At 32.6% G+C, this 25,811-nt stretch overlaps 1 protein-coding gene across 1 annotated transcript; it reads right to left on the bottom strand.

Moving 5' to 3' along the window:
- Positions 1–375: 375 nt before the first annotated feature.
- LOC109792579 (isoliquiritigenin 2'-O-methyltransferase) lies at positions 376–2,020 on the bottom strand. The gene is made up of 4 exons (XM_020352000.3): positions 1,551–2,020; positions 1,151–1,467; positions 957–1,021; positions 376–853 (listed from the first exon to the last, which is right to left on the bottom strand). Exons 1-4 carry the CDS (start codon positions 1,973–1,975, stop codon positions 554–556), a joined length of 1,107 nt encoding a protein of 368 aa, XP_020207589.1. The 5' UTR covers positions 1,976–2,020; the 3' UTR covers positions 376–553.
- Between the last annotated feature and the right edge of the window lie 23,791 nt (positions 2,021–25,811).

Here is a 25,811-nt window from a genome sequence, read left to right as displayed (position 1 = left end):
ATTGGAAATTAAGTTTGAAATCACATTCACAAAACGCATTCTATTTCTATATATTTCTACAGAAGACTTGTTTAAGTGAGCTTACGTAATCTTCTAGTGGTTGTTTTCACTTAACCAAGGGTGTATTTCACTTGAACCAAGTTTTGCATGACATCTTGAAATTGTGTTGTTGTCTTAAACAATCCAAAAACGTTACTTAAGCGAACCAACTTCATTACAATGACAATATATTTGTTCGTAAACGGTTTAAATTTTTTTAGTTATTATGTTAAAATTTGAAACACAAAAATATCTCAAAATTAAAACATTTAGGTTGTTAGTTGGAAAAAAAAATAAATAAATAAACCCACACAATGATATATCGATGTTACTAAGTATCATTAATAAAAAATTCTATTTGATATATATATATTGAGAAATCAATAATTCATTTCATTTTCTGAACAAATTTCCCACGTCAACTCATCGTTACATTATTTTTTCCACAACTTTTTTTTTTATTATTCAAAATAACTAGTAATATATATGGATTCAAATTACTACACGGCAACTTCTATTTGTAGAATTCCATCACTGCTGGCGTAGCTGAGATTGTACTACTTGCAAAATGAAACTTGGAAAAACCAGAGCTCTTGCACAAGTTCTTAAATTCATTCTCAGTTCTTTTCTTTCCACCAGGTGCCAAAAGCATGAGATTGTCAACAACAAAAGTATGCTTAGATATATTGCTCGAATTCGGAACTTCAGGAATTATAATATCCAACACAATCACTTTCCCATGGGGCGGCAACGCTTTGTAACAATTTTTCAAAAACTTAACACAATCTTCATCCGACCAATTATGACACACTTGCTGAAATAATCAAAAAGACAAAGAATGAGAAAATGAAATTAGATATTTATTTATGGAATATTAAATTTTTATAAATTTGAATAAGCAAGTAGTACACACTAACCTTAAGTAAAATAGCATCACCATTCGGAACACTTTCAAACATATCTCCTTCAATATGCTCTATACCTTAATGCAAAATGAGTGTTTGCTTATTAATCATTTTGACAAAATTTATTCCACATTTCTTTCCTTGAAACCCAACCTACCTTTTAAAATATTTGTAGTTTGTTTGATTGGGAAAATAATATATTTTACCTGGATGAGATAGTGCATTTTGAATCATGTGAGGCAAATCAAAATTTATTCCTTTAATAGAAGGATATGCAGAGATAATCCGTTTTAAAGTCTCTCCTACTCCACCTCCTACATCAACCAATGTTGACACTCCCTCAAATCCTTTGTATGATTTGAGTATACGTTTAAGTGGTAGTGGGCTACAGTGAGCCATTGCTTTGTAAAAAATGGTATTTAGCTCTTCATTTCTCTCCATATATTTATATGACGGCATCCCGTAGACATTTTCGAAATGGGTATCGCAATTAGGGACCATAATTGCATCCTTCACATCCGTCCTATTAAGCCATATGATAAAAAAAGAAAGTTAAAAATCATGATTGTAGAAAAAAGTTTTAAGTACCAATAAATTCTTAATTACCATAGGTCATGAAATCCGCGATTTATTAAAGTTGTGAGAGGAGCCAGGGAGCTTCCATCATTATCAAAAGCAAAGTATTTGCCAACGGGTGAGAGGGAATAAACTCTTTCAGTCTTACCATCTTGATTGGTGCGAATGGAGCAATCTAGAAGAGAATAACTGGCTAGAAGTGGCAAGATGCGTTCAAGCCTATTAGCCAATTGAGGGTGTTGATTTGGAAGCAAAGAAGCAATTTGAGAGGCAGATAAAGATGCATGACATGAACTCTCTGCTTTTGCTATGATATCAAACAAATTGATATCAATAGCAGCATTTAGAACTGCAGGGAGGATCCGGCTAAAGCAAAGTAACGTAGCAGAGAGGTAAGCATCATCCACCTCTCCTGCTTCCTTGGGAAGTGTACTCTTGTTGGAATTGGAACTCATTTTTACTAGTGTTCAATACTTGTGTAGTTTCTTCAATTTTTATGATGTTTATATAGCCATAATTCCTTCAAGTAAACGCTCGTGCCTAGTGCCAATTTTATTATGATTTTTATATATGTATAATTCGTTCAACTAAACACTCATGGCAATTTTAATAATCATTACTTGAATGAAAGGCTGGTTGAGGTTGAAGTGTCATGCCATATATTTGCCTTAAAAATTCAACGGTTTCTGTTCCAAGTATCATTTATCGATGAGGGATGGATGATGTATGTTTCTCATTTGAATATTTGAGGGAAGGTTGATAAGTCTAATTTTAGAGAAATCCTACGGTATTTGTATATATTTCAAAGGTTTTGGAACTTTTTTTATTTTTATTTTTTTTAAAATATTTCATCATTTGATTTAGAATTATTTGATTTTTAGCATGTTTATATTTTTCATTTTAATATATATTTTCTTAAAATTCTTAATATATATACAAAATTTTTGAATTTAGTAAGAATAATTTTTTTATATTATGAGTCATGATAAATTAAAATCTTTTACACTTGTGTACAATATATTTGTCAGAGCAATCTCATGACTCAATTATTGGTACCTTAAATGTCATTCATGTCCAGATTTTCCTCACCTAAAAATAATCACAAAACGTATGATGAGAAAAAAAGACATCTATATGAAAAGTACAGTAGGAAATCAACATGAAACAATCTCAATTTAATATGATATGCAAACACAATATCTGTCATTCAAACATGCTCAACATCATCAACTCTAAATCAACCCTTTCCGATATCTCATCACAAATCATATATATACACTGTGTCATACATCAAGCACCTTATCACGCACACACCCATGCTGACGCATCACATGTCCATCATCGTGTCATGCACACAATTGTGTCACTGCATTCCACTACTAGTACCGTATCACGTACACGATTGTACCAACGCATCACACATCCAATATCATGTCACTCATATGACTGTGCCCCCAAACATCACATAACCAGCACTGTATCATGCACACACCCGTGCCGATGCATCCCACGTCCTGCACCGTGTCACACATATGACTGTGTCAAAGTATCACACCACATTCACAATTCAATCCACTATCTCATACATAAACCAATATTTTCGTAGACTGAGCCAAAAGATCCATCTCTCTAATCATAAGGGATGACAAGTGTAAAGATTTCCTACTCAAGGCATCAACCACTACATTGGCTTTACCTGGATGATAGCTAAGATCAAAGTCATAGTCCTTAAAAACAATTCTAACCATTTCCTTTGTCTCATATTTAACCCCTTCTGGTCAAAAAGATATTTAAGGCTCTTATGATCACTAAATGCCTCAAATTTAGAACCATACAAATAATGTCTCCCAATCTTAAGTGTAAACACTACATTTGCTAACTTAAGATCATGGGCAGGATAATTCCTCTCATGGATTTTCAATTTCCTAGAAGAATAAGCTACTACCTTTCCTTCTTACATTAATACTCCATCCATACCCATCTTAAAAGCATCACAATATACCACAAAAGATTTACTAAGATCAAGCAATACTAACATTGGTGCACTAGTAAATCTTTCCTTAAAAGTTTGGAACCTACTATCACATTTACTATCCCACACAAAGGCAACTCCTTTCCTAGTCAATCCAGTCAAAGGTAAGGCTATCTTAGAAAATCCCTCCATAAATATCCTATAATAATTAGCTAACCTAAGGAAACTCCTAATCTTAATATTCGACTTAGGTGTCTCCCACTTGAGTACAACTTCTACCTTAGATGGATCTATTGTTATACTTCCGCTAGAAATCTCATGACCTAGAAAACTCACCTCATCTAGCCAAAAATCACACTTAGACAACTTAGCATAAAGTTGTCTATCCCTAAGAGTTTGAAGTACTACCTTCAAGTGCTTCTCATGCTCCTCTCTAGCCTTGGAATAAACTAGTATGTCATTTATAAAGATAACTACCAATTTATCCAAGTACGGATGAAAAATTTGATTCATATAATCCTTAAAAATAGTTGGAGCATTAACCACAAGAAAAGGCATTACTAGATACTCTTTGTGCCCATATTGGATATCCTAAACGTTGTCTTGGATATATCCTCACCCTTCACCCTAATTTGGTAATACTCTGACCTAAGGTCAATGTTGCTAAACACACAAGAACCCACTAAGTGATCCATAAGGTTATATATCCTCATATCAACATACATGCATATCAAATCATGTCAGAACCTACGTTTAAGCATTCATATATATCATCGCTAAGCATTTATATAAATCAATAACCATTTACACCATATTGCATGTTTGTGAATCAACTTTACAAGACAACCTTGTACAAATTTAAAAAACTTTTAGATCTACATGATAACACCTTAGAACATCATAATAAAATCAGTTTCCATCAGTACATTGCATAACAACTAAAATCATCAAAATAGTATACATCTCCCTTCAATAACTGTTAAAGAAAATAACACATAGAGAGTTATACTTACCCAAATAAGCCCAAAACTAACTCAAAAGAAAGCTAAGAGGATAAGATAAAAATCTTCTGAAGACAATAAATTCTAAAAAGATCATCTACTTAGCTAAAAAGTTTCAAAACCGCAACTGATATATTCAGCGCTGACAACTCGACCTCTGTTCACTAAAACACCCATAGCTAGAGTTCTAGACCTCCGTTTTACATGATTCTAGTGTCATTAGAAAGATAACATCTCAGCCTACAACTTTCATGTAGATCATAAAAGCTAATTCCGTCAAAAAAGCACTCGTACTGGCACGAAAAAAACTATAGCGAAAGCATCCCCTACACCAGACGGAAAACGAGTGTACCAATGTCTTAGGCCATAAAAATACCTTAAAATACTTCCAAACTCACTCCTTTCCACCCAAAACTCTTATCCAATATCCCCACTACAATTCTAAACCAAAACAATTCATATATGCAACACGAAAGACTCAAAAGATGAAATGGAACTCACATGCAATGCAAACTGAAACTGCATACATATGACAACAAAACAACCATAAATTCTTGAAAAAAAACGAGTCCCCTTTCAATTCCTAACACAAATTAGACCTTCAATTCCATAAAAAAGTCATATTCAATATAGAAACTATCCTTTGGGCACTTCACAACATCCAAAATTAGCACCTGAATCTAAAATCTAGACTCTTTAAAATTTCGCTCCCCCTCAAAACAGTAAGGAATACAAGAATCCTATGCTCAAAATTAGTAGTCACTCATCAAATCAATATAACTATTTATTCAAATCATCATTTCAATCACATCATCAAATACCACACAAGCATAGTAGTCTCATAACTCATGGCCGAATGAATCGACCTGCTCTGATACTACTAAATGTGACACCCATTCTACCCCAGCACGTATAATATAATATGCAAACACAATATTCGTCATTCAAACATGCTCAACATCATCAACTCTAAATCAACCCTTTCCAATATCTCATCACAAATCATATATATACACCATGTCACACATCTAGCACCGTATCACACACACGCCCATGCTGATGCATCACACGTCTAACATCATGTCATGCACACGATTGTGCCAATGCATTCCACTTATCTTTCTTTTTTTAATTGAGATTGGGTTGGTGTGAAGTCAGTTGTACTAGATGCAGTTGCCCAAGCATCCAATGCACTAACTCTTGGACTTAGATGAGATGCCATGAGGGAGAAAACCGTTAGCAAGTAATCCTTCTGCCTTGCAAAAGCAAAGGCATTTTTACATTCTCCCATTTCCACGTGAAAGAAGATAACGTCTTCATCCTATTGTGATGTCATCTCTATGAAACCTATTATTCCTATCATGCATGCTATTGCTTTTATCTTCCAACCTCGGATTCAAAAGCAGCTCTTTCTCTCTTGTTTTTATCCTATCTATCATCTCGGAGCAAGAAGAATAGTATAAGAATAAGACATGGATAGTTCGGCAGTGGGATGAAAGAAGTGTTATAACGTTTGATGACTAAGCCAATAAGAAGGAAGGGATTTATCAAGCAAGATAACATTGCCAGAATGCCTCAAAAGACCTCTTATAGCGCTCTTGTGTTCCCTTCTAGCTAGCCGATTCTTTAGAAAGAAGTAAATTTCAGATTTTGTAACAAAAAAGAAAGACTAGGTAGGGTTATGATAACAAAACTGGTGTCGGCTACCATTGACTGCTTTGTCGACTCTGTTGACGGAGTACCGCTCACTGCATGACTAACGGAAGTCTTTATAGATTGTGTTTTCAGAGCCTTACAACTCTTCCTTTCCTCAAATCTTGAAATCAAGACGATGAGTGGGATATATAGGTGCGTGCATCATAGCAGGGGTTAGATGAAGTCGAAGGGTTTCAAATTGAACGTTGAGGCATTTCTAGGAAGACGGATTATCAAGGGTTACACCTAGGTAGAAAGGGGATTTGACAAATGCTTCTAAGGAAATTAGTCTGATTGTGCCAATGCATTCCACTACCAACACCGTATCACACACACAATCGTACCGACGCATCACACATCTAGTACCGTGTCACGCATACGATCGTGTCCAAACATCACATAACCCGCATTCTATCATGCACATGCCTGTGCCAACGCATCTCACGTCCTACACCGTGTCACGCATACAAATGTGCCAAAGCATTACACCACATTCACAATTTAATCCACTATCTCGTACACACACCAATATTTCCACCACAATATAAATTCAGACTCGCGTCCGACAAAATTACAATTTTCCCCAATATGCCCCAACCCGAGAGTTCCTACTCTTGTTGGCGCTCGAGGCCAATACATCCTGCCCAATGCGAAGGCTTGGCCGGGACCATCTTAAAGCACTACGCTTGGAAAAATTATAATTTCACCTAGTGTAAATGTCCTGTATTCATATTCATCCCATGAATGTGCACCTGGCGGGAGGAACTAAGCCCGACACCAACACATTTTCCAGAATTACGAGCCTACCCAAACAATAACACAAGGTGATCTTTTAGGACTTGCTAGATCAACAACAATTTGAATATAAATGCACAACACAACAAATCAATTTCTTGGATGTCACCACTTAAACAAGGAAGTCTAGTGTTGTTATTAGGATAAAACAACTAGGTATGGGCATACCACGACATTAGCTAGCTTAACCAAGCTTCCTATGAGATTAGCTCATCGACTATCCTCAAAATACTATGTCCTTCCAATACTCAATTAGGAACTAAGTTTCCATCTTTTACTTTTCTTGGTTGGTCACATGTAACTAATATAGCTCGACCTAACCCCTATACTACTGTTGCTTCATACACGTGTTCCTTGACCTTGCCCACACATAGTACCAACAAAGTCCTAAAGGAAAAATAACAAAATTATCCACTTCAAGGGTCAACTTCTCAAGAAGGATTTTCAACAAATTGGGCTCTTAGAGCACCACAACACAACATCCACACAATGAGATATGTAACTTTCGAAAAACATCTCCTCTAGTACTAAATGGTCAACGTAGCTCAACAACACGACAAATTTTTACATATTCAACTCAATAATGAAATCAACATACAACTTTTCATTTCAAAACTTAATCATGACTAGTACTACTCATATTCAACTTTTTAATCAACATATATTTAGCACAACTACACAGTCAATACAACTCTACAACTCACAACACACAATTTACACATCATTTCTACTTATCAACTAACAATTCACCACACAATCATCACATTTTTCTTCAACAACTAGTGCTTGACACTATTTCACTTTGTTCCTGATGCTATCCAAGTAAAGAGCTCTTTGTCTTTCCTATGCCTGATGTTAAACAATCTACGCCCGACCTAACTAAGATAAAGATCCTTGAGACCTTGCATCTGGCTTGGTAAACTACCATGTTCGACCTCATCTTAGAGAGTTTTGCCTAACTCTCACCCGATGTCACTATATTGGCACTCAATGAAATCCAGACAGAGAGGTCTAGCTTGGCCATGCTAGGTGCCACTCAACTTTGGATTTAACATCACCAAGTTAGAGAGCTCTCAAGGTTCCCATGCTCAACGCCATTCAAACCACGTCCAGCATTGTGCCAGCCCAAGATGAGTATTTCTCCTCATGCCCGACATGCTCATAAACCTCCTATAGTACCCAACTAGTCCTAAGAAACTCCTAATCTAAAAAATTGACTTAGTTGCTTTCCACTCGAGTACAACGTTTACCTTAGAAGGATCTACTACTATCCTTCCCTCAAAAATCACATGTCCTAAGAAGCTCACACTATCTAGTTAGACCTCACACTTGGAAAACTTAGCATAAAGTTGTTTATCCTTAAGGGTTTTCAACACCATCCTAAGATGCTTATCAAGGTATGGATGAAATATCCTATTCATGTAATCCATGAATACTCCAGGTGCATTAGTCACACCAAAAGGTATAACTAAATAGTCATAATGCCTATAACGGGTCCTAAAAGCAGTCTTTGGAATATCCTCATACTTCACCTAAATTTGGTGTTAGCCTAATCTTAAATCTATATCTTACTAAACACATAACCCATAAGGTTATCTATCTAAGGCAAAGGATATTTATTCTTAATGATAACCTTATAATGTTGATGGTAGTCTACACATAATCTTATGCTCCTATTCTTTTTCTTTACTAACAAGACAAATGCTCCCAAGGTGATCACTCATCCTGATAATTTGTTTCTTTTGAAGCCCTTATATTTGTTTCTTAAGTTCATCTAACTCCTTAAGGTACATCCTATAAGGTACTATAGATATAGGTGTGGTACCAAGTACTAAGTCTATGGAAAATTCAGTCTCTCTCAGGTGGTAAGTTGGACATGTCCTTGGGAAAAACTTCAGGAAACTTACTTACTAAGGGTATCTCACTAAACTCATTGTCTCTCTCAAGTTTAAACTCAAGATGAAGGTTTTCATGAATTTAATGTACTTAGCCTTTTCACCAGCACCATGGTAGAGAGACAAATAACGAACAAGCTCATCAAACTTATCAACATATTCATCAACATTACCATCTTTTTTCTTCAACTCAAGGAATTCTACTTCTTTTTGACTCCTCACGTCATCAGAAAAATACTTCTCAAGGAAAACCCTTTTAAAGTTATGCCAATTAACCAATGTTGCTTCAACCAATATCCTTTACAAAGCTCCTTCCCACCAAAGTTAAGCGTCAGATGCCAACACGAAGGTATCAAGATTCACTTTCTAAACATTAGGACACTTCGCAGCCTTAAATATTTTTTCAATCAATCAACCATATCATCACGTCTTTCGAATCATATCTTCCCTTGAAAGAGGGTGGATGGTTACACTAAAATCACTCCAACTAGCTAGGAGCAACTCTAGCCCTTGCTAGCGCTTGAAAAGTGTTAGCAATAACGCGATCATTTCTACTAGCCATAATTCTTATACACAACAACAAAAAGATTAACTATCACATCGAACATAACAAATATACAATCAAAGAACACAAGAAAACGTAGATAGACACACAACACACATGTTCAATTTACTCTGATACCACTAAATGTAACATCCTCTACCTTGCATGCCATAACATATGAATAATATAAACTAAATAACCTCAATATAATAAATGAACTCAAAAGTCATACAAGTAGAGAGGATCACATTATTAACATAAACTAACTTGCAAAAATAAAAAATTACAAAGGAAATAAAATTAACTACTCAATTTAAATAACATGAATCAAATTCTAACTAGTCCTCACTAATCCCTAGTGTCACGTGTCCTATTAGAACAAAATTCAACGTTAAGGACTAGGCCTCATCACCAACATCTTCAACACCATGTTGACGATTACTTGTAGAAATCACAAGAAAATAACACAAAAGGAAAAGGAGTAAGAAACATCTCACTTTGGCTCACAGTGTAGGAATGTAAACTGGTTAGCCAAACATAACAACACATACAATGTGATATAGCATACACAGTTACACATCATCATCATACTTAGCTTTTTCATAACATAATAATAACAACTGATAAGATGATAATGTATATGCAATGGACATGGACTACATGTTATCATGCATGTGGTGCCAGTAAAAACATTACACTTGTACATTGTTGCCAAGAACATACTAGAGTAGTCTAGGAGTACATGTTGGGTCACACCCTCTACACACTTTCACCAGGAGAATATACTACTAGGGTCTGGTTGGCATAACTAAGTTATGCAAGATACATCCCAAGCTCACAAAGGCAAGATTGGGACTTCCAAATTGAGCTATCCCTAAGGTTGGTTCCCAAACTTTTACACAAAGGACCTTTCCTAATGATGTATTTCATATCGTATCCTTAAAAAACATATTTATGTATATGATGCAAGTTAATTTGACTCAATGTATTACATTCACATGGTCTCATAGTTTTACGTATCACATGTTCCTCATATCATATTACTCATCATTCATATTCATACGTTTGTGTATATACATACCAAGTCTTATTTACATCAACATCACGACACATAATTATAGCAGTGGAATTTAATAGAAGAATAACAGAATTCACAGGTAGGATGATGCCCAATGGCACATGCCTTGCGAATGATGTGATACCCCTAGAGGACCACGATCTCTATCTAAATTGTGCCCCACGTCAGAAACGAGAACACTACCGACAACTCTTTAGAGTGTCTAGGCTTGGTGAAAGTTAGCCCACACTTAGTGAAAGCGTCACAAGGAAACCCTAGAGCTTTCACGCCTGACAAGGGTTATCTCATGTCCAATGTGAGAGAACCTGAGAAAAAACTTTGCTCTCATCCTTGATGATGACGGACACGACCCAAGTGGCATCCAACAACGTATCAGAAGCAAGACACATAAAATAGAGAATTTGGGAGTCACACTTCAAACCACCCAAACATACAACTCAATTGGTAGAAGTGTTCTATAGCAAGAAATTAACATTCAATATTGATGGGGTTATTTATGGTATTTGTCTGAGAGGATATTTTATGAGTGTTATTTTTATAAGGTTATTACACAAACATACTCCACAATGATGAGATATTGTCCGCTTTGGGCCTTAGCCCTCACGGTTTTGCTTTTTGGTCATCACCCAAAAGGCCTCTCAATCATTGAAGTATGTTTGTATTATATAAGTTGTTATTTGTTGTGTTATTTTATCGATGTGGGACTTGTTTAAATCCCAACAATCCTCCTCTCAAACAAGGACCTAACCTTTCATGCAGCGGAATCTGTCTTTATATAGCACATTATATTTTATGAGTTATGAGGGGTTATAGGGTTATTGGTTGTCACCGAATCCAACCTGCGGCTCTGATACCACTGATGGGGTTATTTTATGGTATTTGTCTGAGAGGATATTTTATGAGTTATTTTTATAAGGTTATTACACAAACATACTCCACAATGATGAGATATTGTCCGCTTTGGGCCTTAGCCCTCACGGTTTTGCTTTTGGTCATCACCCAAAAGGCCTCTCAATCATTGAAGTATGTTTGTATTATATAAGTTGTTATTTGTTGTGTTATTTTATCGATGTGGGACTTGTTTGAATCCCAACAAATATCACCCAATTTATACATACAATCAATATCTTTACTCAAAATTACATCAAATTCCTTAATGGTTTCCCATGGGAATTCATAGGGACCTCAAATCATACAATTATCATCCAAAACATAAAATTAATCATACATTCAAACAATTCATTCCATTAATTATGAGTAAGAAGAACAAGGAGTAAAATAGAAGTATTAGGGGAAACTCCTCATACACAAGCATACAACACACACAAGATTGGCGGTTAATCCCACTACTCGGTATATAAACCCACACCTAGAGTAAAGTTTCTCACCCCTCCCCTTTAGCTGGATAAGCTCTAAACGATGGGTGCACAACTTCGGGGTGATTTCCTTCATGCTCATGTTCTTTGAGTTCTAAAGCACGTACGTGAAGATAAAAATGTAAAGGGTTTAATTAGAAAACTCCTCTTTTAAAAACCCTAACGTCCCTTTAATCCTCTAGTTAAAACATATTAATCATGGTTTCAAAACCCTTCCCTCTTAATAAAATATTATAATAACCTTTAATAAAATATCATATATTATATTCTAAAATATATTCAATAATTACATAAATATTTAAGAAACCTTAATAATAGTAATAAAAATAGAAAAATTATTAATAAAATACTTATGTTACATTTTATGAAAAATAGGGTGTTACAAAAGTTATAAAAAAAAAAAACTTTAATGTTAGCCTTTGAGTACATGATCCTAGGATATTGTAGCTAGTAATCTTTTATTGGAATATCTATTCTGCAACAATATACTAAATAGGGATTAATTATCTTTTGATATCTACTTTATGTTAATTTGCTTGTCTTGACTTTCACCTTTAATGTTTTTCAAATAAATATTTAGTTGAGAGTTCTTAATTAGTGATATTCAAAAGTATCATATACTCCCCGTTATTTTATCAAATTTCACTTATTGAGAATTCACTTTCACTTGTTGGAAATTTTGACTCCCACTAACTTTTGGAATGTCTGTATAGGATAATAAAATATATATCATTTTCATAATATAATATTAATGCTATGATAATTTTTATATCAATAAATTCAAACTTTTTGATGTAAAACATGTGTAGAATTCCAAACTTTATATATATATGGACCATAAATATCACAATAAAATATATCATGCCTATTAAGTCACGAGTTAATCATCTTTTATCACAATTTACAATAGAAAAATTTGCATAATTGCAAAATTTAAACATGGTCACTCATTATTCATAATATGGGATCAATATAAATTATGTATAAATCAATGAATCAAAGGACATATAACTTGCATATGGTCTAAAATTTTATTCAATTTGATTCATCAGATAACTTATGACAAAACTATTAAATTATGTTCATTTTCTTAATTCCTATGGTTAAATTAAGAAAATATAATTTGATATTTTATCCTAACATACATATAATAATAATTCACATGAGATAAAACTTATATATTCAAGTATAGTTAATTACAATTACAATATTATGTCTAATTCTTTATATGATTTAAGTGATATATATATATATAGATGATTTCAAAATATTAAAAATATTATGGCTAATCAATAATTAATTAAAATTATATGCATTACTAGACAAATATTTTTTTTAAGTTCTTAAAAATAGAAAACTACTATAATTTTTAAAACTTTATATACTTCTCACAATCATAAGATTTGAGACACACATCATTTGGTAACAAATATGTATTTATTCATGTTACAAATTATGTAGTGTAAATTATTAGGAGCATAATTTAATCCGACGTGAATAAATTGTTACTAATAATAATAATTAACTATGCAATTATGACTGTTGCAGGATCTGTAGTACATTTATGATTAAGCTCTTCCTGTTAAATAAATTTCTTTTAATGACTAATATTAATTATCACTAATATTTTTCAATTGTGGAATTTATACTACCAACATATATCATTTACTAAAATCTTCAAAATCATTTGGGTTATGTTGTCATATTATGATTAAAACCAGTGACGGATCCAGAAATTTTAGATAGTGGGGGCAATATTTATTTATATATTTATAGTTTAAAAAATTTTACAGATAATTTTTAAAAGTATAAATATATTATAATTATTTTTTACAACTTTTTATATCTACAATAATGGTTAAGGATGAAAATAAATTAGGTCAGACTATGTTATATTATAATTTAATAGGTTTGAACCTAACTTTATTTAAAAATACATGTCTTAAATATGACATATTTATCCTTCATAACATTTTTAAAATATTTAGTTAGAACTACAATCTTAAAAACTTATTTTATAATAATTTAATATTAATAAAAATATAAAAATAAATTTTTTGAATTTTATAAGAATCCAGTTTAATTTATTTATGATGTAAACATGTTTTGAATATGTGATATAAATTTTTAAGTAATAATTTATTTTAAAACATATTTAATAATAAATTTTTTAAATAGAACATAAAACTTCCAATCTTTCTTATTTTGGTTTTTTTGGTCAACATATATAATAAACAGAAAGTACAAAAAGTAAACATGCATGCTGTAAATTTTATTTTATCAAAAAATAATTTTTTTAATATATTACATTATATATGTGAGCATTAATATATATATATATATATATTATAATTAAACTTTTTTAAAAAAATTAATTCGTAATTAAAAAATATTATTTATCACATATGTGAACTAATCTCATTTAAAAATTTGACAAATATCAAATAAATGAACAACTCCTCTGAATTTATATTTTATACATACGATAATTTATATATATATATATATATATATATATTAGAATATAACTTTTATTTTTTAAAATATATTATTTTTTATTAAAAAATTATGTATGTGTAAATTGGTAGTGGGGGCGAGTGCCCCCACTCTATCATACCTAGATCCGTCCCTGATTAAAACCATATTATATATGACAATTACATCGATAGCAATTAATGAGTAACAAAGATTCAATAAAAAGAAACATATTATATTCATTAGTTAAAATTGAAATTAATAGCCAAACAAAAATAAGTTAAATAATAAGATGTAGGCTCTAATACCAAGTGTAAGAAAAATTAAAATTTTAGCCTATAACTTATAATAATGAAAACCTACCTCTTGTGTGTTATCGTTATGAAACTACTAAATTTGTAACAATATTTAGATATTTAAAGAAATAGAGAGAGTTCTTCTCATTTTTGTTCTTTCTTAAATCTATTAGACAATAGAATATCACAAACATTTTTATAAGTAATAAGATTAAGGATCCTCTCACTTATTATCATAATAATCATTCATTAAGAACCAATTAAATATATAAATTATAACTTTTAATAATTGATTATTACTCTATAACAATTCCTTATAATCAAACAATTAATTAAATTAATAAAATAATTAAATCAAATATTAAATTATATGAACCACATAATATTTTTTCTAACACAATGTTAATCTTGAAGAGAATAACTGGCCAGCAGAGGCAAAATACACGTTCAAGTCTATTAGCCAATTGAGGGAGTTGATTTGGAAACAAATAAGCAATCGAGGCAGATAAAGTTGAGTCTCATGAACTTTGTGCCTTTGCTATGATATCAAATAAATTGATGTCAATAACAGCATTTGGAACTGCAGAGAACATTCGGCCAATAGAAACTAACGCAGCAGAGAGGTAAGGATTGTTGTCCTATGCTACTTCTTGGAGAAGTTGACTTCGTTTGGAATTGGCACTCATTTTTATTTTAATAACATTATCTATATAATATCTTAAAATTAATCATTATAAATTAATCGACGTTTGTGAGACGTGATTTTTATTAATATTAATTAAATAATATTTTAATATAGATAAAAATCGTATCTAAGAATGCTTGATCCTTAATTCACACCTTAAAATAGATCTTAAAATTATTGAGTCAAGAAATTTGCTTAATTGAAATTATTTTTATTAGTGGTTAGTTGTTGTAATTACTAATTTTGATGATGTTTATATAATTGACAATTCCTTCGTCGTATGTAATTTTTTTATATTATACATTAATATTTTTTATTCCGCGAAATAATCATTCGTGCCATTTAATAATCAATATTATAATTGATTGTTTCGTGGAATAATATTTGAGAATCACATTTAGTATATTTTATTGATGTTCACATGCTAATTGTTTCCATTCCTCATCAAAATAATAATTCGTGGCAATTTTAATAATCGATACTTTAATTGATTGTTTGGTGGAATAATTCATCCATCACATTTGACTTTTGAGATTTTACCAACTCATTGGTAGAACATGATACGATTATAATATGACACAGGTGATATCAATAAGATATTGCAGACAATAATGGATATTATAATTTTGAGATTTTACCAATTTTTGAACAATATTAATAGCAACTTGTCATTATTTTAGTCTGTAGCTATACATGATTAGGATTGATCAAAATAATCGATTATAAAAATTAACTATAACTATAATTAACCTATTTTACAATAATCAGTTATTTAAAAAATAATTATAAAAATTAACCATATATAATAAGTGATCATTAATCATAACTATCTTTCTATAACCGATTTTAACTTTTAAAAACTAAATATATATCACTAATAAGAAAATAGGTACTTCGTAAGTTTACTGAAAAATAAAATAAAATAATATAATAAATAAGTAGTACGTTATTATGTTACTTTTCTTTTTCTTTTTCCTCGCATAAGAAAAAAAAATTGAAAGCTATTACTTTTTAGATTTGGAATAAAATGAATATATATATATATAATTAAGGGACAAAAAATTAACTTAAAAATGGAAATTAAAAAGTAGTCACTAAAACATGTACTCCCTTTTTAGTGTACTAGTGTAATTAAGGCACTTTGTACCTCTATATTTATTTAAAGGTAATTAAGAATTATTAATATTTGTTAAATCAACTAATATTGTGTTTAATCTTTGATTTTTAAGGTCTTGGATTCAGTTAATTTTTAATATTACTTTTTATTAATTAAAAATTTAAGAGTAAAATAATCTAAAAATTGTGTAAATGAAAATAAGATATCCCTTTTATAATATACATTTTTTGTTTAAAAAATTAATTTATTAATTTATATATATATATATATGTGTGTGTCTATTTTTTTTGGTAATGATACAATTTAATTCTTTTGCAAATATAATACTTTAAATATATAATAAATATTTTATACTACATAATAATTGTAAATATATGTAAAAATATAAAAATCACACCACTTTGTTTGAAATGATATGTATTATTTGATATTACATAAGTATTACTTAGTATTGCATTCTTAAGTGTCTTAATATTGAAAAAAAAAAAAGAGTTAGAATTGATTGGAAATGAGAAAATGTGTTACAATTATGTTTTTGTATCTATTAAATTCGCACATAATATTTTCAATTAATCATATTAAATTACCGTTTTGCCTTTTGAGGTAATAACTTTTCAAATTTGAGTTTTATTTGTTATTATCGTAAAACTCCGTTTAATAGAATGTATTTTAAGAGGATGAACATGTATAGAATACCGTTTTTCATAAAATATAATATAAATATTTTTATTAATAATTTTGATATTTTTCTTCTATTAATAGGGGCTATTAAATATTTGTTTTAATTATGTAATATATTTTAGAATATATTATATAATATTTTATTAAAAAATAGTATAATATTTTATTAAAAAGTGAAGGGATCTTCAGGATAACTATGGTTAGTAATGTTTTAAGTAGAGGGTTAAAGGAAGGTTAGCTTTTTTTTTTTTTTTTAAAAGAGGAATTTTCTGATCAAACTCTTTTTATGTTTCTATTTTCATGTATGTGTGACACCCTCTACCCCAACATTAATATACAATAAATGTAAACAATAATAATTTTTTTTCTTTTTGAGTAAATAAAACCTTTCATAGTTTGATAACATCTTTCATGTATAAAATATTTGTCTCAAATATCATAAGGTAGATGGTTCACATTCGTAACTCATAAATCATAGAAAGTCAACATTTAAGTATCAAAACTCAAGAAATCATATAAAAAAAATATAGATTAATTCTAGTAAAGGTGACAGTGCCTCCAAGTTAGGAATTAATTTATAACTTCCAAATCATGTAATAAAAATAATATGACAAAGATGCACATTTTGATTTTTTATCAAGAACGTTCAAAATTACAAAAGAAAATAAAACTAAGGCTTTTAAAACAATAATATCTCAAACTAAGCCTAGTTATGCTCGATGTCACATCCTATCAGAGCATGCCCAACTAAAGCCTTAAGCCTCATCACGAACATCCTCATAATGATGATCACCTACAACATAATTTAAACATATACAAGAACAACAAGGGAGTGAGAAACATCTCACTCAGTTTCAGGTGCAGAAATAAAGGTTAGATAACACACACACACACAACAAATATAAGTCACATGTAAACAATACACATACATAATCAATACCACATATATACTCATTTATCATGCTATGATGTCATGGACTCGACTCATAAATGATGCATGTGGCGCCATACGGAAGTTTCACATTTCTCATAGCTTGTTACATCACTGGTGACCCTAAGGTACACCTTGTTAGCATGTTACGTCGTGGGTGACCATAAGGTACACCTGGTTAGCATGTTACGTCGTGGGTGACCCTAAGGTACACCTTGTTAGCATGTTACATCACTGGTGACCCTAAGGTACACCTAAAATATCTCAGTACATCATTGGTATGCGGCATAAGCAGCACACCTTGAGTTATATGTGCATATGATGCATGTCATACATTCATTATTTTATTGACTCAACATTTGACTTATTACAGAATTTCATTTAGTACATCATGTCATCATTTTTTATATTCTCATAATCACAGCTTGTCTCAATAGTTCATTCTTATGTCTCATGTCATTTGTGCATATTTCACATGGTCATGTCATAATTATTCCTCAGAAGGTCCGCACAGGAATCCACAGAGAGCATTCTTATTCATATTAAAACTTATTTATTTTTAACATTAATTCCATATTTATTTATTACTTCCAACAAGGAACAAAGTAGAGCAAATAGAAATAAAACAGAACACATTAATACTTTGGATGTTCAAAGAAGCATGCAACAGGCAAGGGATTGGGAGTCAATCCGACAATCAAGTATCCAACAATTATTCCCACACTCCCGAGCGAGGTTTCTCACTCCCCCCTTACCTCGATAAGCAGGAGCTAAAACTAGAGCAGAACCTCCTCCTCTGGATTCCCTCTTCCTTTCTCTCTTTCTTTCTTTCTCTTTCTCTCTCTCTCTCTCTCTCTTCTCTCTCTCTTTCTCTCTCTAAGATTTTCACCTTCTCAGTCAGTATAATTTTTTCACCCCCACCACCTATTTATAGGCATTCTGGGGTACTCGAAACAACCCATACTGAATTTGGAACGGCCCTTTCTGGAGCCATGCGTTATAGGCAAAATTTTCAACTAGAACGGCCCATTTTCAAAAAATCAGAACGGCCCGTTCTAAAATTAGAACGGCCCGTTCTAGGGTTCCTTTTAACATATATTGACTATAAGTAGAACGACTCGTTTTCAGCTTTACTTTTTAAGCATTTTTTCTTACTCTGGAACGACCCGTTTCACTTTGGGAACGACCCTTTCTAGAATAACCCAAATGGGCCTTTTTACTAATTTGGAACGGCCCGTTCCACTTTTGGAACAGCCCGTTCTGGCCTAAAAATAACAGAATTTTATAAAAATTTTCATAAATAATTTAAATTATTAAAAACCTTTAAAATATTCTATAAAATCCCTTTAATTAACTAAAATAACTATAAAAAAAATTCTTCATAAATATAAAAATGAATAATAATTAATAGTCTATTAGTAGAAAATTCGGGGTGTTACAATTCTCCCCTCCTTTTAAAAATTTCGTCCTCGAAATTTACCTGAAAACATAAATGGATAAGCTTCTCGCATCTTGCTTTCTAATTCCCATGTAGCACTTTCTTCAAAATTTCCTCCCCAAATGACCTTAACCAAAGGGATTTCCTTTCCTCTCAGTTGTTTCACCCTCGTGTCATCAATCCTTAAATGAACCGTTTCATAGGTAAGATTATCCTTCAACTGAATGTTGTCAAACTCAATGATATGGGAATGATCATGGACATACTTTCTGAGTTGGGAAACATGAAAGACACTATGGAGATTTGAAAGAGATGGAGGCAAGGCAATTTGATAGGCTACTTCACCGATTCTTTTAAGAACTTGATAAGAACCGATGAAACATGGAGTAAGCTTACGGGATTTCAGTGCTCTGCCTATTCCTGTCTAAGGAGTGACTTTAAGGAATACATGATCACCTTCTTTAAACTCAAGGTCTTTTCTCCTCTCGTCATTATAAATCTTTTGCCTACTCTAGGTTGCTCTCATCCTTTCTTGGGTCATCTTAACCTGTTCAGTAGTTTGTTGAACTATCTCAGGTCCTAACATGGCATTCTCTCCAAGTTCTACCCAACATAAAGGTGTTCTACATCTCCTACCATACAAAGTATCATAGGGTGTCATCCCAATACTGGAATGGTAGCTATTATTGTAGGTAAACTCTATCAAAGGTAGGAAACTATCCCAACTACCCCCTGATAGAAAAGAATGGCACAATCCAAGAGAGGGGGGGGGGGTGAATTGGATTCTATGACCCTTTAAAAAATTATCAGAGTATTTAGGATCTTTATTTCACTTAAACTTTTCTAAGACTGAATTTTTCAAATGAAGCTCTCTTAAAGACTTGTTATGAAAATATGAATGCAATATGCCCACTTGATTACAACATAATGAGGTTCAATAACAATGCACTAATTCAGATTTAAACCATCAAGATTCACATACACTTGTTAATCAAGTTTTATCTTCTTTAAAGTTCAACCAAGAAATTACACAATGTAAAAGATAAGGTAGAAGAAGATTGCACAAGTCTTTTATACTAGTTCAACCACTTCACATGTGACCTACATCCAGTCCTTAATCAACACCTGATTAAGATTTGTTTCACTATCTTAAGCAAGAAGGTTTACAAGCACACACACATGCATATACTTCAACACAAAAGATAACCACTTTCTTGACCCCAAGAAAGCACCCCTTGTAGAACCCACTACAAGAAACCTTACCACTTGAGAAACCCTTCTCAAGATTTTTTACAAAGATTCACAAAGAATAAAGGAACGAATTCACCTGGAATTCTTGAACAAATCTTTATCTTCCCCTTTCAAGAATATGATGATGATGATCTTCTAACAAAGTTTTTCACAAACGTTTTCACTCTTGAATTTCACAAAGAAAACTCTCCAAGATGTCACAAAGACTCCACAAAATGTTTTTCACAAATTGATTATCAGTTCTAAGTCTTGTCTGAAGTTTCTCAAAGTTCAAACTATTTATAAAAGTTTCAGACGCAGATAATCGATTATTTTAAAGAATAATCGATTATTTTGTTCTTCAGGTTTTCTGGAAACCAACCAAGAACAATATAATCGATTATTTTGCTGGATAATCGATTATTCCAGAAAGTTGTTCCTGGGATAATCGATTATTTTGGCAAATAATCGATTATTGCAGCAAGGCATCCCATTTTGCCTATTGCTGGAATAATCGATTATATTTAACAATAATCGATTATTTTGAGTTAGTACTTAAAACTTCATTTTAAGTCTCAAAATAATTTTTCAATGTTTTAACTCATCATCATATACTCTCTACTTAGTTTAGATATAGATTTGATTATGCACAAAGCATACTAAGCACACACAATATAAAATCTCATTCAAAACATCTTAATTTCTAAACTCTATTACATTGCTCCATTACATAGCATGTTCTTGACTTTTCTTTGACTTTGTTTTTGAGCTTCCAAGTTGTAAGTTGTTGTTGTACACTTGTGTTGTGATCATCAAAACTTCTTTAGGCTTCAAGCTCTCCTAAGCTCAACAATCTCCCCCTTTTTGATGATGACAACCCATGATTATCAACCCAATGCTATTGTGCTTCAATCTTCATATTGTGCCTTTAACTCCAACATATAAAACCTGCACACTACACACACACAAGCACAATACCTGCAAAAACAACAACTATACACACACTACCATACCATTTCTCCCCCTTTGGCATTATAAAAAACAAAGTAAGCCAAGATTGACAATTATAAGCCATGTACAGAGCATCACAATATAAAAAGTGCAGCAATCCAAGTTCATCAAATTCAAGTCATTTGTGCACCAATGAGTCACAAATCAGACCAAGTCAAGCCAAAATAGACAAAACCAGAGCAAATCAACCAACAAAATTAAAACCAAAATATCACCACATATGCTCACAAAAACAGAGCATTTTAGCACCAGCATTCCAAGTCAGACTTTGGAATCACTATTAAGTCAACACATCAGTAAACCAAACTTCAATTTCATCAGAATTTTAAATTGTTCAACAACAAAACATTAAAATTGTTCAGAAATTAAAAACCTTACAACCAAATTGAAATTAATTGTTCCAAACCAGAATTTAAACTCCTAATTAAAACTAATCAAAACAAAACAAAGATCAATCTTCATCCTCCGGTATCCCAAGTTGAGCCTTGATCAGTCTCACTTCATGGTCCAGATCATCAAATCTGTCAAGCATACCGGAAAACAAAGACTCATGTCTTCTCGACATTTCCATCACTGCATCCATCTTGTTGATCATTATTTGCTCAAAGGGTGAAAACGGCTTCAGCTCCGCTTCAGGCTCCCTGCTCAGTTCAGTTTCCACCTGTGGTGGCTGATCTTCATCATGGGACGGAACACCGTCTTCATCGGTTGCCTGCTCCGGAGTTGGGGGTACATCGCCTTTAAACACCCACTTGTCTTCTTGCTTAAGCATCCCCATGTGATGCAATGAAGACTTTTCTATCTTGTTTGAAGCATGCAAAATTATTTTTCTTTCTCCAGATAAATCTATACCGGCACCTTCAAAAATCTTAGACAACAAAAGAGCATAAGGAATTGGACCGTCTTCCTTTCTTCTAGCCTTCCACATACAATCGTTCACGACCGATACCCAATCGATCTTTATTTTCTTCTTAATCACATGCATCAACAGAATGTCATCTCTTGACATCTGAGCATGGTTGTGCAACCTGGGTTTCAACATCCAAGCAATAATAAACGAAATTAGACGAGAGTTCTTTTTCATACCTCCCGCCAAGAATTTCTCATAATTTGTGTTCACTGGGTTCCTTTGACAGTCCCGGAATGTTGTTAGCTCTTCAAAATCCACAAAGTTGAACGGTTGGGGTTTCTCTGCTCCAGTGCCGCTCAGCCCCGCAGCAGCCGCCAATGTCGGTCCGTCCAACCGAATCATTTTCCCTTTTACCACCGATTTCATAATGCCATCGTTGCTAGTGGCAAAACAGAGGAAAAGCCTAATCAACTCAGGATAATAGGGACCATCCAGCTCTAAAAATTTCTTCAGCCCTTGATGCTCCAAAAGGGTTGGAAAACTAAAGCCCTCATTCTTAAACCATTCCAGCTTAAGAGTCTTCGGAGGAATGATTCTCCGGCCAGCATACCACTCAAAATAGTACTCTTGAGTCTTCTCATCAAGGAACCATTTAGAAATAAGTTTCCCAGAGGGTAGAGGACGTTTGCTCCCCCTCACTACAGGCTTCTTTGGCCTTTTGGAAGAAGATGCCATGAGTGGGTATTGAAGAGGATGAAGAAAATGAGAGATTTGAGAGGATTTGAGGGAGTTAGGGTTTTGAGATTTGAGAGAAAATGAGAGAATGAGAGAAGAGAAGTTGGGAGAAGTGTTTTATGCCCTAGCACATTCTGGGTATAAGATTAATGGGTGGTTTTAAGAGTTGGCGCGTAGATAACCGTTTAAAAACGCTTCAGGAACTTCTCAAAACGGTCCAGATAATCGATTATTTATGCAAATAATCGATTATTTGCATCAGTAAAATCTCTTAAAAACGAAATCTGATATGGATAATCGATTATTTTCAAGATAATCGATTATTACAAAGGGTATTTTCTCCTAACACAACCCAGATAATCGATTATTTACAGAATAATCGATTATTCCAGTGGCCTTTCAGATTCCACTACTCAGATAATCGATTATTACCCAAGATAATCGATTAATACAGTGACTCTTGAGTTCCTTCTTACCAGATAATCGATTATTGCCCAAATAATCGATTATTTCAGAGACTCTTGAAATTCTTCATGTTCCAGATAATCGATTATTACACAAATAATCGATTATTTCCATGGGTTTACTTAAGATAATCGATTATATCTCAAGATAATCGATTATTCCAGAGAAGTTTTGCTTTTCAGAAATTTTAACTCCTCAAATTTCACCAAGTCTTGTTTGTCACTCTTAAATATTCTCTTCCAAACATCTCTAACAATCACTCTCAAAGCATAATCAATTCAAACATGATTCATTGATTATTCCCAATTCAATTCTCAAATGGTTGAATCTTTCCCTTGGTAGAGGTTTTGTAAAAATATCAGCTAATTGTTTACTTGTCTCCACAAACTCTACAACACAATCATTCCTTTGAACATGATCTCTCAAAAAGTGATGTCTTATCTCAATATGTTTAGTCCTAAAGTGCAAAATTGGATTCTTGGTCAGATTTATTGCACTAGTATTGTCACACCTCAAAGGAAGTTTATTCAACTCAACTCCATAATCTCTTAATTGTTGTTTCATCCAAAGAATTTGAGCACAACAACTTCCAGCAGCTATATACTCAGCCTCAGCTGTACTCAAAGCAACACAAGCTTGCTTTTTGCTATGCCATGAAACAAGTTCACTCCCTAGTAAGTGACAAGTTCCACTTGTGCTCTTTCTATCTAGTCTACACCCAGCATAGTCTGAATCTGAGTAGCCTGTCAGACTTAGTGAGACTCCCTTTAGATACCACAACCCCACATTGGTTGTACCTTTCAAATACTTAAGGATTCTCTTCACACTCTTCATATGAGATTCTTTAGGATTAGCTTGGAATCTTGGACATAGGCACACAGCAAACATTATATCAGGCCTACTTGTTGTCAAGTACAAGAGTGATCCAATAATGCCTCTATACTTTGAACTATCAACAGAAATTCCTTTCTCATCTAAGTCAAGATTGCAATTGTTTGATATAGGTGTGGCAGCCTCCTTACACCCTTCCATACCAAACTTTTTCAGAAGTTCATTGCAATACTTGCTTTGACTTATGAATATTCCATCATGCATTTGTTTAATTTGCAATCCTAAAAAGAATGTAAGCTCTCCCATCATTGACATTTCAAATTCTCCTTGCATGGTTTTAGCAAATTCTTTACAAAGAGAGGTATTTGTGGATCCAAACACAATATCATCCACATATATTTGTACATACATTGTATCATTTTTAAATTTCTTGACAAACAATGTATTATCCACCTTCCAAGTTGTTCTTTCCCATTGTTCATCACATAGCACTTACACCCAAACACTCTAAAATATGAGATGTTAGGTTTCTTTCCTTTGTAAATTTCATAGGGTGTTTTCTTTAATATAGGCCGAATCAGAACTTTGTTTAACACATGACAAGCAGTGTTAATAGCATCAGCCCAAAAATATTTTGGCAAGTTTGTTTCATTCAACATTGTTCTAGCAAGTTCTTCTAAGGACCTATTTTTCCTCTCAACAACCCCATTTTGTTGAGGTGTCCTAGGTGCTGAGAAATTATAGTTTATATCATGTTCCTCACAGAATTTTTGAAACATTATGTTTTGAAACTCACCTCCATGATCACTTCTTATAGAGGTGATGTTTGAACACTTCTCATTTTGAACAAGTTTTGCAAATTTTCTAAAGGCATTAAAAACATCATTTTTGTTTGCAAGAAACATAACCCATGTATATCTTGAGTAGTCATCAACAATCACTAAACCATAGTAGTTTCTGCCTAGGCTCATGGTTCTTGAAGGACCAAACAAATCCATGTGAATTAATTGCAAAGGTCTAGTTGTGGAAATCTGATTTTTGCTTTTAAAGCTAGCCTTCACTTGCTTGCCCTTTTGACAAGCATCACATAGTTTGTCATTTTCAAACTTGAGTTTAGGTAGACCAACCACTAATTCTTTCCTACACAGCTTATTCAAATGATCCATATGAATATGTACAGCTCTCCTATG

Source organism: Cajanus cajan, chromosome 11 (genome assembly GCF_000230855.2).
Source record: "Cajanus cajan strain Asha chromosome 11, NIPB_CcT2T_4, whole genome shotgun sequence".
Classification (NCBI taxonomy): Eukaryota; Viridiplantae; Streptophyta; class Magnoliopsida; order Fabales; family Fabaceae; genus Cajanus; species Cajanus cajan.
The sequence above is the reverse complement of the archived record's forward strand: the minus strand, read 5'-3'. Positions and strand labels throughout refer to the sequence as shown.